This window comes from Pongo abelii, chromosome 12, assembly GCF_028885655.2.
Source record: "Pongo abelii isolate AG06213 chromosome 12, NHGRI_mPonAbe1-v2.0_pri, whole genome shotgun sequence".
Lineage (NCBI taxonomy): Eukaryota > Metazoa > Chordata > Mammalia > Primates > Hominidae > Pongo > Pongo abelii.
Genome location: NC_071997.2, coordinates 103,938,289 through 103,953,555, shown reverse-complemented (window position 1 = coordinate 103,953,555; position 15,267 = coordinate 103,938,289). Strand labels below are relative to the sequence as shown.

At 39.3% G+C, this 15,267-nt stretch overlaps 1 protein-coding gene across 2 annotated transcripts in view; it reads left to right on the top strand.

Annotated features, from left to right (window-relative positions):
* The window catches only part of SPDYA (speedy/RINGO cell cycle regulator family member A), a 41,024-nt gene that overhangs the window by 22,098 nt on the left and 3,659 nt on the right, over positions 1-15,267 (top strand). The window contains exons 7-8 of one of the 2 annotated variants that reach the window (XM_054547685.2): positions 6,821-7,118; positions 11,892-12,069. In XM_054547685.2, coding sequence (XP_054403660.1) covers positions 6,821-7,118; positions 11,892-12,025 — 432 coding nt within the window. In that variant the 3' untranslated portion in view covers positions 12,026-12,069. The remainder of the gene's footprint in view (positions 1-6,820; positions 7,119-11,891; positions 12,070-15,267) is intronic. The other variant, XM_009237421.3, reaches the window with a different exon arrangement.

The window sequence follows — 15,267 nt, the reverse complement described above, 5'->3', positions numbered from 1 at the left end:
CTTACCTCAAAGATACCAGTTACACTCCCATCTCATGGTCTTTGCACTTACTATTTCCATAACCTGGAATGTTGTTCCCCAAATATCAGTGTGCTTCACTTCCTAACTACGTTCAGGATTCTGCTTAAATGTCACCTCAGAGAGACCTTTCCTTATCACCTTATATAGAGTAGCATCTCCCTCCATGGAATAGAAGTGTCCAGAAATATACCGTCACAATTATGTTCAATTGAATTTTGACAAGGGTACCAAGAAAATTCAATGGGGAAAGTGTAGTCTTTTCAACAAATGGTGCTGGGATATCTACATGCAAAAGAATGAAGCCGAACCTCTGGTTTATACCATACATAAAAATTAACTCAAAATGGATCAAAGACCTAAATGTAAAACCTAAAACCATAAAACTCTTAGAACAAAACATAGGGGTAAGTCTTCATGATCTTGAATTAGGTTTCTTAGATAAGATACCAAAAGTAGCAAGTAACAAAAGAAAATATAAAATAGACATCATCAAAATTAAAACCTTTTGTCCTTCAAAGGATACCAAGTGAAGAGATGACCTACAAAATGAAAAAAATTTTTTGCAAGTCATCTATTTGATAAGGGTCTTGTATCTAGAAATATAAAGAGCTTTACAACTTAATAATAAAAAGACAATCAATTTAAAAAATGGGCAAAGAATCCGAATAGACATTTCTCCAAAGAAGGTATGCAAATTGCTAAAACACACACACACAAACACACACACACACACACACACACACACACTTGAAAAGATGTTCAACATCATTAGCTGTCAGGGATTGCAAATCAAAAGCACGATGAGATATTACTTCACACCCACTGTGATGGCTATAAACAAAAATAAAAGTATTGGAGAGGATGTGGAGATACTGGAACCCTCATACACTTCTTATGGAAATGTAAAATGGGGAAGTTGCTTTGCATAACAGTCTGGCAATTCCTCACAAGGTTAACATAGAGTTACCATATGACCCAGCAAGTCTAGTTCTAGCTATATATGCCAAAGGATAAAAACAAAACTATGTCCACACAAAAAACTTTAACATGAATGTTCATAGCATTATTCACAATAGCCACAGTAGAAACAACCTAAATGTCCATCAGCTGATAGAATGGATAAACAAAATAAGGTATATCCCTACAATGAAATATTACTTGGCAATTAAAAGGAATGAAGTACCTGGTTCAAGCTACAATGCAGATAACCTTGAAAAGATTATGCTACATAAAAGAAGCCTGTCACAAAGGACGACATATTGTATGATTCCATTTATATGAAAGGTCCAGAATAGACAAATTCAAAGACAGAAAGTAGATTAGTAGTTACTATGGGCTGAGAGAAGGGAGAAAATGGAGTGTGATTATTTATAGAGTGATGAAAATGTTTCAAAATTGACCGTGGTTGTGGTTGCTCAACTCTGAATATATTGAATATCATTGAATTGTACATTTCAATTGGGTGATTCTAAGGCATTTTAATTACATTTCAAAGCTGTTAAAATTAAAAGTAGTTCCTCCCACTATTATTCTGTATTCCCTTTCTCAGTTCCAATTTTCCTCATAGCACTCAACCATCATGTAACTGACTCCTTTTTACTTATTTATCTTGTTAATAAATTTCCTCCCACTAAAATACAGATTCCAAGAGAGCAGGGTCTTTATTTTGCATTTGTTTGTTTTGTTTTGTTTTTGTTTTTGAGACAGGGTCTCATTCTGTTACCCAGGCTGCCGGCTGCAGTGTGCAATCATAGCTCACTGCAACCTTGAACTCCTGGGCTCAAGCAATCCTCCCACCTTGGCCTCCCAAAGTTCTGCGATTACAGATGTGAGCCATAGTGCCTGACCCTATTTTTTTTTTTTTTTTTAAGACAGAGTTTCATTCTGTTGCCCAGGCTGGAGTGCAGTGGTGTGATCTCGGCTCACTGCAACCTCCACCTCCTGGGTTCAAGCGATTCTCCTGCCTCAGCCTCCCAAGTAGCTAGGATTATAGCTGGGGTTACTGGCATGTGCCACCATGCCCGGCTATTTTGTATTTTTAATAGAGACAGGGTTTTCACCATGGTGGCCAGGCTGGTCTCAAACTCCTGATCTCAAGTGATCCACCTGCTTCAGCCTCCCAAAGTGCTGGGATTACAGGCGTGAGCGCCCAGCCTTATTTTGTTCTTATTCTATCTCCAGAGCCTAGAACAGTGCCTGGCACATAGTGGGTAGTCAATAAATATTTGTTGACTGATCAAATGAATGGAACTTCCAATTCTTTTTCATACCTTCTTATCCATTAAATAGGGAAACAATAAACTATAAAATAATTATTCACTGAGCTCACTTTGCACTGCCGCTTACTCCAGTGGCAGATAGAGAAGCTGTTTTTTGGCTGTTCCAACAAGGTACATTTGAATCATGTTGGCATATAGAAAAGGTAACTGCCTAGTAGATTTTATCCTGTTATGTTAAGTGTTCACTGGACAACTACTTTATGAATAACACACCAAGTTCAGTGCCCTGGGAGTTTATTGTAAAGAAGTATTATATCACCCCATTCCCATTCCTGAAGCAGCAAGACATACTGTTGAAAATTTAACTGTTCTATACATTTGTTACTGAAAGCCTGGCATACTGCCAAACAAAACGTTTCTTTAGTCCCATATCCTAAAATAACCTCAAGTTAAGATAGTAGCTACAAACTAGCTTACAATAATAATACTTTACATTTGCACAGTGCTTTACAAATTATGACTTTTACAGAAATTATCACACAAATAGCTGTGAGGGTGGTGGCATCCTCATTTCACAGCTAATGAAACTGAGGACCAAGGAGGCTGGGATTTACTCAAAATCATAGAAGTGGCAGAGCCAGAACATCTAATGACTTCCTAGTGGTCTCTTTTTTCTGTGACATCTAGCCTCCATATAAACCATAGTGGTTAGTTTAGAAAATGAATTTATTGCTTGTCTCGGGAATTAAATAGCTGCAGTATTCTCTCCATTTCACAGATGCAAAAACTGTGGCTTAGTAAGATTGTGATTTGTCCATGGCCATGAAGTTAATAAGTAGCAGACACTAATAACTTAGTGCTCTTTGCATTATACACCACTGACATAAGAAAGAACATGTGCTGTCTTTTCAAATAATGAGTTTTGTAATTGTCTCTTTTCTTTTTTTAATCTTGGCTGCAAAGAAGCTAAGAGCCAGGTATTATCCTTGACCACATCGACTCTATTACATTTTATTACTGGCATGTCTGCTTTCCCCTTTTAGTCGAAATTTCCCTTTTGGGTCTAAGCTCAATGAAATTTTTTTCCCCTTTTTTCTCAGCTGCCTCATTCTTTTTTGGAAAGAGATGGGGTGTGATTAAATTGGAAAATATATGTAGGGCTTCTCCAGAAAAGAGTGGACTATTTCTTTTTTTATTCTGATTTTATCTTCTTACCTGATGATCTTATCAAAAACTCCTTTAAGGTGGGATTTATTTACATTGGTGATGGCTTAATTTCTAAACTGGTTCACACATTAGGGAGGATGCCTATCTAATGAGAGAGTTAGACTACACTTCCAGCCCCTTTCATGCATCATGGAGGGTAGCAATTTAATCAAGAAGTTTTTCTCTATTCCAGTTAATACTCTGGCCAAGATGCCACAATATCATCATAGCTGAGTTCTTCACTATCTATTACTTGATTCCAGATTAGGAATTTACAAAGCAATGAGATAAATAGTGTGTTTTGACAGAATAATCCAATGACAGTATGCAAAAGAGATCCAATATAGGGAATGTATTGGAAACTGCTAAATTTGCCATAGCTGGAAACAAGGGTGTGAAGAAAATTGATAGCAGTGCTGAAGAAAATGAAACAGATGTTAGAAATGTTAAACAATTATAATTATCATTACCTGGTAACCAGTTGGATATAGGGTACATGGGAGAGGGAACTGTCAGTTTCAAATCTATATAACAGGAAGAGTAATGGGTTCCATAATGGAAATAGGGAAGGCTACAGAAGCAAACTGGATTCTGTGGGAAGATAAGGAATTTGGTATATAGACATGAATGTAAGGCAGTAACTGGATATAATTAAATGAATGGTCAACAGGTATGGTAAAAGTCATTATGTATAAATGATGCTTCGAGTATTTAAGAGATTCAAGGTCAAAGTAATATTAATACTTTTTAAGAACTTTCCAGGCACTGTTCTAAGTATTGCCCATGTATTAACTCTCACAGTTCTTAGATCTAGCTAGGTAATCCCAGATAAGAAACTAAGGAACAAAGAGGTTAAGCGACTTTTCCAAGGACACACAATAAGTAAAGCAGCACTCCAGTATTCAGGCCTAGGCAGTCTGACTCCAGAGTCAGTGCTTTTTTTTTTTTTTTTTTTTTTAATTTTTTCATGCCTATCCCTGTCTGCTCCCCATTCCTCCCCATTCTCCTCCCTGCCAGGGAGAGGAGAAGCTGACTGGGTTGGTTTTGACAGTCAGTGCTTTTAACACTTATATTATACTACCTCTTGAGATCACAGACAGGTAGAATATATACACAGAAAAACAGAGGGCCAAGTATCAAATTTTAGGAACACTGACCCAAGGCACCCCCCAATCACTAAAAATGACAAAAGAATAACATAAAGTAAAAAAGGGGGATGTTTCTAGTACGTCAACTGCTACTAGTGTTTCAGAGAAGTCCGTTTCATAGAATCACAGCATTGGGGGATTGAAAGTGACCTGTTTTCTCATATAAAAGACACCCTATGGCCAGAAAGTTGTGTAATTTGCCCAAGGTCATAGAGGTAACGGATTTTTTTTTTTTTTTTTTTTTTTTTGAGACAGTTTTGCTGTTGTCACCCAGGCTGGAGTGTAATGGCAAGGTGTAAGCTCACTGCAACCTCCACCTCCCGGGTTCAAACGATTCTCCTGTCTTAGCCTCCCAAGTAGCTGGGATTATAGACATGCGCCACCATGCCCAACTAATTTTGTCTTTTTAGTAGAGGTAGGGTTTCACCATGTTGGCCAGGCTGGTCTCGAGCTCCTGACCTCAAGTGATCCACACACCTCAGCCTCCCAAAGTGCTGGGATTACAAGTGTGAGCCACTGCACCTGCCAGAGTAACAGAATTAAGATGAAAATCTAGCTCTCTTGACACTGGTACAGTTTTATTTTTAATTAATTTATCACAGTAAAATTCTAATTATATGATTATGTGTGTATAAAATATATGTAGACATATTTAAAAATAAGCATGGTTGTGTATTTTTCTAGGTGGATTAATATGTGGAGAGACTATGATGAACTTATTGCAAAAATAACAGTTTTTGGCTGAGCGAGGTGGCTCACGCCTGTAATCCCAGCACTTTGGGAGGGCGAGGACGGTGGATCACTTGAGGTCAGGCGTTCAAGACCAGCCTGGCCAACATGGTGAAACCCTGTCTCTGCCAAAAATACAAAAATTAGCTGGGCATGGTGGCAATTACAGGAGTGGGCCATTGCACCCGGACTTTCTAAATGTTTTGAAAATCACTGCTAGGCAATTAATAAGGCTCTGTCTAGCTCTTGAATGTTACAGTTCTCATTTACTTTGGGTCATTGATTACTGTAACTAAAGACTTTTGCTTAGAATGCTTAGAAGTTTTAGATTTCATGAGGTTAGCACGTATGTACAGTTCCCCAGCTTGACTTCTTAAATAATTGCCATTTGCCAGATCCTCACTATGTGATTATTTTACACATCATTTAGTCCTCAGAATAATCCTGTGAAGTAGATGATATGCCCATTTTAGAGATGAAGAAATTGAGTCCCAGGAAAGTTAAATAACTTGCCCAGTATTATACAGCTAGCATGTGGCAGTGCCAGGGTAAGAAACTAAGTGTACCCTGACTCTAAAGCCCATGTTTTATTTAACAAACCTTATAGAACAATGCCTGGCAGATAGTGAGGCTTTATAAATAATGCCTCATCTGATCCTCCCAGCAACCCTTTAAAATAGACATTTATTATCTCCATGCTGACGAAACTGAGGAGCAGCGAGAGGTTAAATAACTTACCTCTGTTCTTATTCACCATATCTCTTGTCATAATTGCAGACGTTTTAAGATTAGCATAACACACATAGCTGGGAACCTTAATTATTTTTATTTTTACTTTTATTTTTTGAGACGGAGTCTCTCTCTGTTGCCCAGGCTGGAGTGCAGTGGCGCGATCTCAGCTCACTGCAAGCTCCGCCTCCTGGGTTCACGCCATTCTCCTGCCTCAGCCTCCTGAGTAGCTGGGACTACAGGCGCCCACAACCACACCCGGCTAATTTTTTTGTATTTTTAGTAGAGACGGGGTTTCACCGTGTTAGACAGGATGGTCTTGATCTCCTGACTTTGTGATCCACCCGTATCGGCCTCCCAAAATACTGGGATTACAGGGGTGAGCCACCGTGCCTGGCCAGTTAACTTTTTTTAACCCAATACATTCCAAAGTTAAGAATTACATATTGTTCTGGAGTAACTGTATTATCTTTCCCAAACTTAGAATATTCAGAATTTAAAAATAAATACCCTGACAACCTGGAAGGTTGCTTCAGTCCTATTTCCTGTTTAAAATAATTTACTTTGTCAGTTATTGTCTTAAAGATCCAAGCAATGAGTCACTTTTTAGTAATATTGCCTTATCTGGAAGTGCTTTGTTTTTTAAATCAGCAATTTGGATTTTTATCTTCATTTATAGACAGTTATTCTTGAGTTATAAGTTTTGAACTCAATTTTAGTAAATTTTGAAATATTACTAAAATTCTAAAAGTTAGCTTTCTATTATAGGTTATGGCCATTGCACCAACCCATTATATCTGGCAAAGAGAACGTTCTGTTCATCACAGTGGAGCTATCAGAAACTACAACAGAGATGAAGTTCAGCTGCCCCGGGGACCTAGTGCCACACCAGTAGATTGTTCACTCTGTGGTAAAAAAAGAAGATATGTTAAACTGGGATTGTCTTCATCATCATCTTTATCCAGTCATACAGCAGGGGTGACAGAAAAACATTCTCAGGACTCATACAACTCACTGTCAATGGACATAATAGGTGATCCTTCTCAAGCTTATACCTGTTCTGAAGGTATGATTTAGTAATATGCTAGAATTAGATTTATGCATGTTGTTTACTGAGCTCTAGTCAGTCCTTGCTGGCAGGGATACATAATAATTTATATACTCCAACAATATGAGTTAAATTAATCTTGAAATTTTCTCCCCTTTCAGTTACTTTTTGTCTTGTGTCCGTATCTGTTTTGTGGTGACCCACCTAAACAGATTTTTAATGTGACCTATGTTAAGTTGAAAACTAATGCACCATAAGCCTCAGTATTTTAAGAGCCTGGATCATTTTTTTGAAATGTTTATTTTATTCAAAAGGGTTTCAAGAAGAAAATAAATTTACTTGTAATCTCACTTTCTAACTATTGGTTTCCTTCTGTATACTTTTCTAACAAAATTAGAACCATACTATATGTCTAGGCCTGCTTTTTTCATTTATCACGAAGTATTTTCCCATGTCATTATTGAGTCCTCCAAAACCAGTTTTGTTTTTTTTTTTTTTGAAACAGAGTCTCACTTTGTCACCCAGGCTGGAGTGCAGTGGGACAATCTCGGCTTACTGCAGCCTCCGCCTCCCAGGTTCGGGTGATTCTCATGCCTCAGCCTCCTAAGTATCTGGGATTACAGACATGTGCCACCATGCCCAGATAGTTTTTCTGTTTTTAGTAGTGAGGGATTTCACCATGTTGGCCAGGCTGGTCTTGAACTCTTGGCCTCAAGTGATCTGCCTTCCTCAGCCTCCTAAAATGCTGGAATTACGGACGTGAGCTACCGCACCCAGCCAAAAACCTGATTTTTAATTCTGACATGGTATAAGTACCATAATTTCTTTATATATTTCATTTTGTTGGGATTTAAGTGGCTTTCAGCAATAGTGTATTAATTAGAAAAGAAGCTTATTAGCTGAAAAAATACAACTGCACCATAATTTCACTCAAATTATTTTTATATATAGTATTATCTGACATTTCTTTTCTAGAAATGTCTAGAAATAGTACTAGAATAATATTCTACTATCAGTGATCCTTTTTACTTATAAAGCCTTCCAGATTTTCACCCATCTCAAGACAGGGTGGACAGATTTTTGGTGGTCCTTTCTAATTCTATCATGAGAAATTAACACACCTGCATTATTTCAAAATTTTACCTATTTGTTTTTACCACAAAGATATTAATAGTGGCTACTGAAGCTTTACTAAAGGAGGAACTAGACTCTAAGATTCTTGAAGGTAGGGGTTATGCCTCAGTCATTGTTCTATTTCTTGGCCACAGTAATCACTCAACAAATTTGCACGACAGTATAGTCTCTTCCTTTTCAACACCTTCAGGCATATTTTTTATTATGCTGAGGCAAGAGGATCACTTGAGGCCAGGAGTTTGAGACCATCCTGGGCAACATAGCAAGACCCCATCTATTTAAAAAATTGTCTTTTAGCATCCCTCCTCTCCCAGCTTCCTTTACTCTTTGATCCTTGTAATAGGTAAGCTTTACTAAATGTTTACAATGTCCAAGGCAATATATAATGCATTTTATATTCATAATATCATTTAATATTCACAGCCAACTTTAGGGTGAATACTATACCTCCACTCAGCAGATAAGGCAACTGAAGCTTAGAGAAGTTAAATAATTTGCCCAAGGAGCTGGAGTGACATGTGAATTCAGGTCTCTGACTCCAAACTAGAGCCTGAATTCCTAAATATTATGGTCTACTGCCCTTTTGATGCAATCCTGCTGTTGGCAGTGAAAATAAGCTGCCATGGAAGCCTTCTAGCAGACTACTAAGGAGGTGGCGAAAGCATTAAGATCCAAGTCCTTGATGAAAGGCTACATGAAGTGAGCTGGGAGAGAATTCCAAGAATTTGAACAGATATTTACAGAAAGCAAAACAGAAGCAGTTATACATATTTTATTCAGACCAACCACTGTAGATATCAACAGTAATAACACTCCATAGTATAGGCCTTGACATCTCAACAGGAAATTTGAGTGCACCTGGGGAAGAAGGGGCTCTGCCAGTCAGTATACTTTGGAGAAAAAATAAAGGTCTTTGAGGGACTGTGGATGAAAAATGGGGTATTAACTTAGGGGAGTTGTAGAAGGAACTGTGTGCTTTCATCCTTTCACTGGGTGAAAGCCATGATTTAGGATTTATAGCCCTATATGGGAAGGAACAAATATTTACCCATAGCCATTTTATTCTGAGTATTAACCCATGGTTAACTGTAAAACTCTTTGCTTCAGGATGTCAGAGTGTAAGCAATATAAAGGAAAAGTATTGATTGTACACATATTTTACCAGTAAAAATATACATTCATTTTCCTCCAATAGTTTTAATGGAGAGGGAGCTCATTGGGAGTAGAGGGGAGAGTGCAGGATAATAGGGACACACGATGCTACAGGAGTGGGATGAGTCTCTCACTGCCTAAACAGCTGCTGATTTAGTGACCTCTACTAGCAAAATTTTCTTCCTCCATTCCACCTAAGGTTGGAATCATCTGATAGTATGTGGTTGCAAAAACTGAATTCAGCATTCTCCAAGAAAGACACAAAAAATTCATGCTCTGCTTTAGATTTCTATGCTAAACTTAGCATAGATGCTGATCAGTGCTTCCACCTTTCTTTCAAACACAAGCAAACAACTCAATTTGCAAGTAAAGACATGTTTTCCTACCTTAAATTTTTTTTTGTTAAAAACAACACATTCAAATAAAAGTTTTAGATAAACATGTTTATGACATTTATTAAGAACAAAATATTTTTCAATTTGACAAGGTGGGGTAAAAATACTGTCAAAAATTTGACTTTTGGGGCCAGGCACAGTGGCTTGTGCCTGTAATCCCAGCACTTTGGGAGGCCAAGAGGGGGCGGATCACCTGAGGTCAGGAGTTCCAGACCAGCCTGGCCAACATGGTAAAACCCTGTCTCTATTAAAAATACAAAAATTAGCTGGGCATGGTGGTACATGCCTGTAATCCCAGCTACTCAGGAGGCTGAGGCAGGAGAATCGCTTGAACCTGGGAGGTGGAGGTTGCAGTGAGCCAAGATGGTGCCACTGCACTCCAGCCTGTGTGAAAAGAGCAAAACTTCGTCTCAAAAAAAAAAAAAAAATTGACTTTTGGGAAGGATAGATGAAGCATTCTTTTAGATGAAGCATTCTTTACATATTTATATACATCACAATCACCAATCACATGCTAGATACTTAATCTCATTTAACATCCAACCCCCTAAGAAATCTTGAAGTGGCATTATTATATTCATTTTACTGATGAAAAAACAAACTCAGAAAAGTCACACCATTACCAGGTAAAACAATAACAGAAACAAGATGGGAACCCAGTTCTATCTAAATATATAACATATTTTTATAATAACTAAACTACTATTGTTTCTCCTTACTGATGATGCCTGGGCTGGTCCATGTGAAACATAGATATATATTATGTATTATCTGAGGACCCATGAGATTTTAGAGTGAAGCCAAGGGAAAAGAAAATAAGCCAAGCTTTAGCCCTGGATCATATAGGGAGGCATGTAACATTCCAACTGTTAAATAATCTAAAACCAAATAATTTTTCCTCAGAAATAAATCCTTCTTTGAATTTTCTTACTTATTTTTGTCATTACCACTGTTCTAGTCATCCAGGTTTAAAACTCTTACACTTAATGAAGGTATAATTAGGGCATATAAGTTAATAATGTGATAAGGGCTGTGCTAAGTATATGATCAACACTAGGAGCACAAAAGATTTCAGAATTAATTCTGTGGGGTGAGAGGTTTGGTGAAGGTTTTTCAAAGTAAGATATTAGCTGGGCATTGACTGAGTCCTGTTTTGCCCAGAGAATTAAGGGAAGGGCCTTCTGAATAGCAGACAGAAGTTTGAAAATACAGCTGGTCCTTGACTTACCTATGGTTGCTATACACATTCAGTGGAAAGCTGTACCATGGTCTCTCTTGATGCTGGGCAGAGGCAGTGAGCTGCAGCTTCCAGGCAGTCATGAAATCATGAGAGTAAACAACTGATTTTCGACAGTATACCGCATTGCCAGATGATGTGCCCCAACTGTAGCCTAATGTAAGTGTTCTGAGCGCATTAAGGTAGGCTAGGCTAAGCTGTGATGTTCGGTGGTGAGCTGTATTAAATGCATCTTTTTAAAAATATTTTTTGCTGAGCGCGGTGGCTCACATCTGTAATCCCAACACTTTGGGAGGCCGAGGTGGGCGGATCACCTGAGGTCAGAAGTTCGAGATCAGCCTGACCAATATGGTGAAACCCCATCTCTACTAAAAATACAAAATTTAGCTGGGCATGGTGGCGGGTGCCTGTAGTCCCAGCTACTCGGGAGGCTGAGACAGGAGAATTGCTTGAACCCGGGAGGCGGAGGTTGCAGTGAGCCAAAATCATGCCCCTGCACTCCAGCCTGGGCAACAGAGTGAGACTCCATCTCAAAAAAGAAAAAAATAGAATAAAAATATTTTTTAAAAATAGAGATGGGGTCTCACGTTGCCCAGGCTGGTCATGAACTCCTGGCCTTAAGCAGTCCTCCACCTTTGCCTCCCAAAGTGCTGGGATTACAAGTGTGAGCTACTGTGCCCAGCCAAATGCTTTTTTTCCCCCACCAGACAGGATCTTGCTCTGTCACCTGGGCTGGAGTGTAGTGATGTGATCATGGCTCACTGTAGCCTCAACCTCCTCTAAGTGATCCTCCCACCTCAGCCTCCTGAGTAGCTGGCACTACAGGCATGTGCCACCATGCCCAGCTCTTTTTTTTTTTTTTTTTTTTTGTAGAGACTTCCTATGTTGCCCAGACTGGTGCTGGTCTCGGACTCCTGACCTCAAGCAATCCTCCCACCTTGGCCTCCCAAAGTGCTGGGGTTACAGATGTAAATCACTGCACCTGGCCCAAATGCATTTTGACTTAATGATATCTTCAAGTTACAGGAGTTTATTGGGACATAACTCCATTGTAAGTCAAAAAGTCTCGATATATAAATTTTCTCTCTGCATCCAGTGAATTACCAGCTTATCTGGTTGTTCTTTCATAATATTTTGTTTGTTTCTTTGTTTGTTTGAGATGGAGTTTCGCTTGTTGCCCAGGCTGGAGTGCAATGGTGCGATCTCAGCTCACTGCAACCTCCATCTCCCAGGTTCAGGCAATTCTTGTGCCTCAGCCTTCCTAGTAGCTGGGATTACAGGCATGCTTCACCATGCCCAGCTAGTTTTTGTAGTTTTAGTAGAGACAGGGTTTCACCATGTTGGTCAGGCTGGTCTCGAACTCCTGACCTCAGGTGATCCACCTGCCTCAGCTTCCCAAAGTGCTGGGATTACAGGTGTGGGCCACCGCGCCCGACCTGTCTGCTTATTTTCTACTATTAATCACCTTATATATGTATTACTATGAAAGCTCTGATTTAACAGTTTTTTCCTCCAGTTAAATTCTCATAGACACCACTAACAGATTAACTTAAAATACCTTTTACATGACCATAGAAACTTCAGAAGTTCCCACTGCCTCTGAAAATATGAAGTTCAAAATGAAAGCCTCCCCCAATCGCAGAACTATATACTATGTATACCTAAATTTCCCTCTAGAACAACCAAGTCAACAGATAAAACAATACATGATCCTTGGCTGGGCATGGTGGCTCACGCCTGTAATCCCAGCACTTTGGGAGGATGAAGTGGGCAGATCACTTGAGGTCAGGAGCTCGAGACCAGCCTGGCCAACATGGTGAAACCCCGTCTCTACTAAAAATAGAAAAATTAGCCAGGCGTGGTGGTGGTGGTGCATGACTGTAATTCCAGCTACTCCAGAGGCTGAGGCAGGAGAATTGCTTGAACCTGGGAGGTGGAGGTTGCAGTGAGCTGAGACTGCACCACTGCACTCCAGCCTGGGTGACAGAGCTAGATGCCATCTCAAAAAACAAAAACAAAAACATGATCCAGTGTAGGTTTAAAGGTATCAGGAAAGTTTTAGTGACTATTTACTGGGTATAAAAGGTAGGGCCTCTGGAAGGCATTGGGATGACAGTTTTCAGTCAGTCTCAAATCTTTAGTTTACAGGACAGCCAGACATAGACATAGAAGGCTAACATTAGAAGGTATCGGTCCCATAAACCAGACTGTAAACATACTTATTGTTTGGAGGAGGGCTGAAGAAAGGGCTTAAGCTGGGCCTTGATTGACTAGAATGGACAACTACCAAAGAAAAAGAAGAGAAATAGAAGAAAACTACACACACACACACACAAAAGGGAAGTGAGGGGAAATGAATGGATACTGTTAAAAAGGTCTTGTTCAATTCAACATCTGCTGAGCACCATGTGCCAAGCAGAAACTAAGTATTCTCCATGAAACAGGAGTGAAGGGCAGAACTTTTCTTGGCTCTCAAGCCAGCCCCTTCTCAAAGTAGACAATTGGGGATTGACACATAATAGGCATTCAAAGCATTAAATGAATGACATAATTTCATTACTAGCTAAATAGAAGGGTAGAAGAACAGGGAGTATTCCATGATGGAATTAAAAAATGGACTTCAGGCCACGTGCAGTGGCTCATTCCTGTAATCCCAGCAGTTTGGGTGGCTGAGTCGGGTGGATCACCTGAGGTCAGGAGTTTGAGATCAGTCTGGCCAACATGGTGAAACCCTATTTCTACTAAAAATACAAAAATTAGCCAGGCGTGGGAGCATGTGTCTGTAATCCCAGCTACTTGGGAGGCTAAGGCAGGAGAATTGCTTGAACCTAGGAGGTGGAGGTTGCAGTGAGCCAAGACCATGCCATTGCACTCCAGTCTGGGCAACAGAGCGAGACTCTGTCTCAAAAAAAAACCAAAAACCAAAAAACAAAAAACACTTCAGAGCTTCTATATAGTCATGCGCCACATAATGACATTTCACTCAAGGTGAGACTGCGTACAGGATGGTGTTCCCCTAAGATTATAATGGCTGGGCATGGTGGCTCACACCTGTAATCCTAGAACTGTGGGAGGCCAAGGCAGGTGGATGGATCACTTAAGGTCAGGAGTTTGAGACCAGCCTGGCTAACATGATGAAACCCTGTCTCCTAAAAAAATACAAAAATTAGCCGGGCATGATGGCACATACCTGTAATCACAGATACTCAGGAGGCTGAGACAGGGGAATTGCTTGAACCCGGGAGTCGGAGGTTGCAGTGAGCCAAGATCGTGTCACTGCACTCCAGCCTGGGCAACAGAGCAAGACTCTGTCTCAAAAAAAAAAAAAAAAAAAGAAAAGAAAAGAAGGAGGAAGGAAGGAAGGAAAGATTATAATGGAGCTAAAAAATTCCTATCACCTACTGACATCATAGCCCTTAGTGCAACACAGTACCTTTTCTATGTTTAGATACACACATACTTACCATTGTCTTATAAATGCCTATGGTAGTTAGTACAGTAACATGCTATCCAGGTTTGCAGTCTAGCAGCAGTAGGCTATACCATATAACCTAGGTGTGTAGTAGGCTATACCACCTAGGTTTGTGTAAGTACACTATGTAATGTCCAAACAATGATGAAGCTGCCCAACTGCATTTATCAGAATGTACTGCCACTGTTAAGCAATGTATAACTGTATCTGGAAATGTTACAAAAGCTATAAAGGCATCATTATCATATAAATGTTCAGCTAGTTATCATACAGAAATATAACACCAGAATACTCTGCTCCTGATTCAATCACTTGTCTAAATGCAGCCAGAGTGATTTTCAAAACACAGATCTAAACATGTCACCCCTTACTTAAATTCTTCAATGGAATCCCATTTTTCTTAGGATAGACCAATTCCTTCACGGGCATATAAGAACTTGCATGGCCTCATCCCCATCTATCTATCCAGTCTTTTCCACTCTACCCCAGCATCACTTTTTATTCCCATTTTCCCTGCTGTAGTTAATTCCTACTTAGCATTCAGGTCTCAGCTCAATTGTCACTTGCTAGGGCAAAGTCCCCCATTATGGTTACTCATAGTACCTTGTACTTCTTTGGGGGGAATTTTAACAGTTTTAGTTTTATATCCGTGTGATTAATGTCAAGCTCTATCATAGACTGTAAACTCTAAAAAGGCAGAGATTTTACTTTAAAATGTTCTATGTTCTGTAATACGTTATTTAATAAAAAATTTACACACATGTATAATTTTAAATA